The sequence below is a fragment of the Cannabis sativa genome, chromosome 5 (assembly GCF_029168945.1).
Source record: "Cannabis sativa cultivar Pink pepper isolate KNU-18-1 chromosome 5, ASM2916894v1, whole genome shotgun sequence".
NCBI classification, from domain to species: Eukaryota; Viridiplantae; Streptophyta; class Magnoliopsida; order Rosales; family Cannabaceae; genus Cannabis; species Cannabis sativa.
In genome coordinates, this window is record NC_083605.1 from 74050257 (window position 1) to 74052312 (window position 2056).

General features: G+C 31.0%; 1 protein-coding gene across 1 annotated transcript; it reads left to right on the plus strand.

Moving 5' to 3' along the window:
- The first annotated feature begins 338 nt into the window (after positions 1 to 338).
- Positions 339 to 1766, plus strand: LOC115717301 (probable WRKY transcription factor 27). The gene is made up of 2 exons (XM_030646271.2): positions 339 to 837; positions 931 to 1766. The coding sequence occupies exons 1-2, from the start codon at positions 395 to 397 to the stop codon at positions 1550 to 1552; spliced, it is 1065 nt and encodes a 354-aa protein (XP_030502131.2). The 5' UTR covers positions 339 to 394; the 3' UTR covers positions 1553 to 1766.
- The last annotated feature ends 290 nt before the right edge of the window (positions 1767 to 2056 follow it).

A 2056-nucleotide genomic window follows, 5' to 3' on the forward strand; every position in this document is an offset into this window, starting at 1 on the left:
AGAAAACTAATCAATCACGCGGCTGAGCCAACGTTTTTACAATAGCGTGGAGATTCAATCCATAAATATCCAAACAAACACACTCTAACTCATTAAACACTAACACAGACTCGCTTATCCATTGGCTTAGAACCTAAGAAACTCGCCAGCTGGCAGCGCGTACAAGCGAGTGTCACATTTTCGCGAGTAGAGTCGCAATTTAGTTTAGTCACGCTCTCTGACTTTTATTAAAGTCAACTCGTTATTATATGTGCAATTGGGGGGGCTTTGTTTGGATATTAAAAATAAATATATATAAATTAAAATGGTATGTATTGAATATTGAATATATATATATATATATATTTTATATATATATAATCGATATTAACTTTGTTTTATAGAAATTATTTCAATGGATCTTTATCATGAGGACTGGGATTTGCTAGCTGTGGTCAGATCAGGAGGGAGCACTAATACCACCAATAATAATTTTGGTTATGAATCTCCAAACATGACCAATTATGATCACCAAACGACATCGTTTTTGGTTGATAATACTAAACAAAACGACAACGACAACGAAGATAATGATGATGAAGGTGATGATCTCTCTATTTTCAATTCATTCCCTCATCTTTTTGAAACGACGACGCATTTAGATGAACTTGAAGAACTCTACAAGCCATTCTATCCAGTTGATTTGCACCCTCCGATGGTTGACTCTCACGATCATGATCTTGATTTACTACCGTCCGATCTTAATAATCATGAACCAACAACGCAGAAGAATAAGAAGAAGAATCTCATCATGGTTCAAAACACAAAACAACCAGCTCCAACAAAATATAAGAAGAGGTAATTAATTTTAATAATAATAATTAATCAAAGCTCTACAATATATTTGATTGAATAATTATGATTGATTTTTTTTTTTTTTTTGATTAATAGGAAAAATCAGCAAAAAAGAGTGGTGAAAGAGGTTAGAGAAGATGGTTTGTACTCAGATAAATGGGCATGGAGAAAATATGGTCAAAAACCAATAAAGGGTTCTCCGTATCCAAGAAGCTATTACAGATGCAGTAGCTCAAAAGGTTGCTTAGCAAGAAAACAAGTCGAACGGAGCCCTTCCGATCCCGACATCTTCATCGTCACTTACACCTCGGAACACAGTCACGCGCATCCCACGCGCCGCAATTCTCTAGCCGGAAGTACCCGAACCAAGTTCCCTCCCGGTACGGCCAATACCAATACCGTATTATCCAATAGTATTAATAACAATGTTGTTATTAATAATAATCGCGATTTAGAGAATAACAAATCTCTAAATCTCGATTGTAATGGTAATAGTAATGGTAATGAGTATCTGTATCCGAGTTTGGAAGATTTGGAAAAGGGATTATTAGAGGAGATTGATGATGAAGTTGAGAGTACTAATTCAAAATTAGAAAAATTATTGGATTGTGATCAGATTGATCAGTTAGATTATGAGTTTTTAGATCATGATGATCATAATTTTATGGATGCTTGGTTCACTGATCAATACTCCACAACTGTCACCGGAGCTTGTTGACTCATGATACCAAAGGCTATAGTTAGATTTTGATTATAATTAATATTATACTTTTTTTTCTTTTTTTGAATTCTTTATTTTGAAATATATGTGTAATTTTAGTTTTTATAATTAAAACAATGCATATGGTTTGTAATTAAAAATCACAATTTGTATATGCAAGAGAGAGAGAAATTGAAAAAAGAATAAAAAAAAATACAAGTACTTTTATATATTTCCTTTCCTTCAATATTTTCTATACATTTAGTTTTAACAATTTAATAATAATAATAATAAATAGAAATTTATTCAAAATGTTGTTTTTTTAGGTTGAAAGATAAATTATTGGTTGGATTTTATCATATTTATCATTGATAATAATAAACACTATACTCGATCAGGGGTTAAGAACTAAAATATGAAATTTGCTTTGTTTAATCATAAAGAGGTAAATTTTCGAATTATAGTCAATCATTTTAAATAATACTCTATATATAAAAAGGTATAAATAAATAAATAAATAAA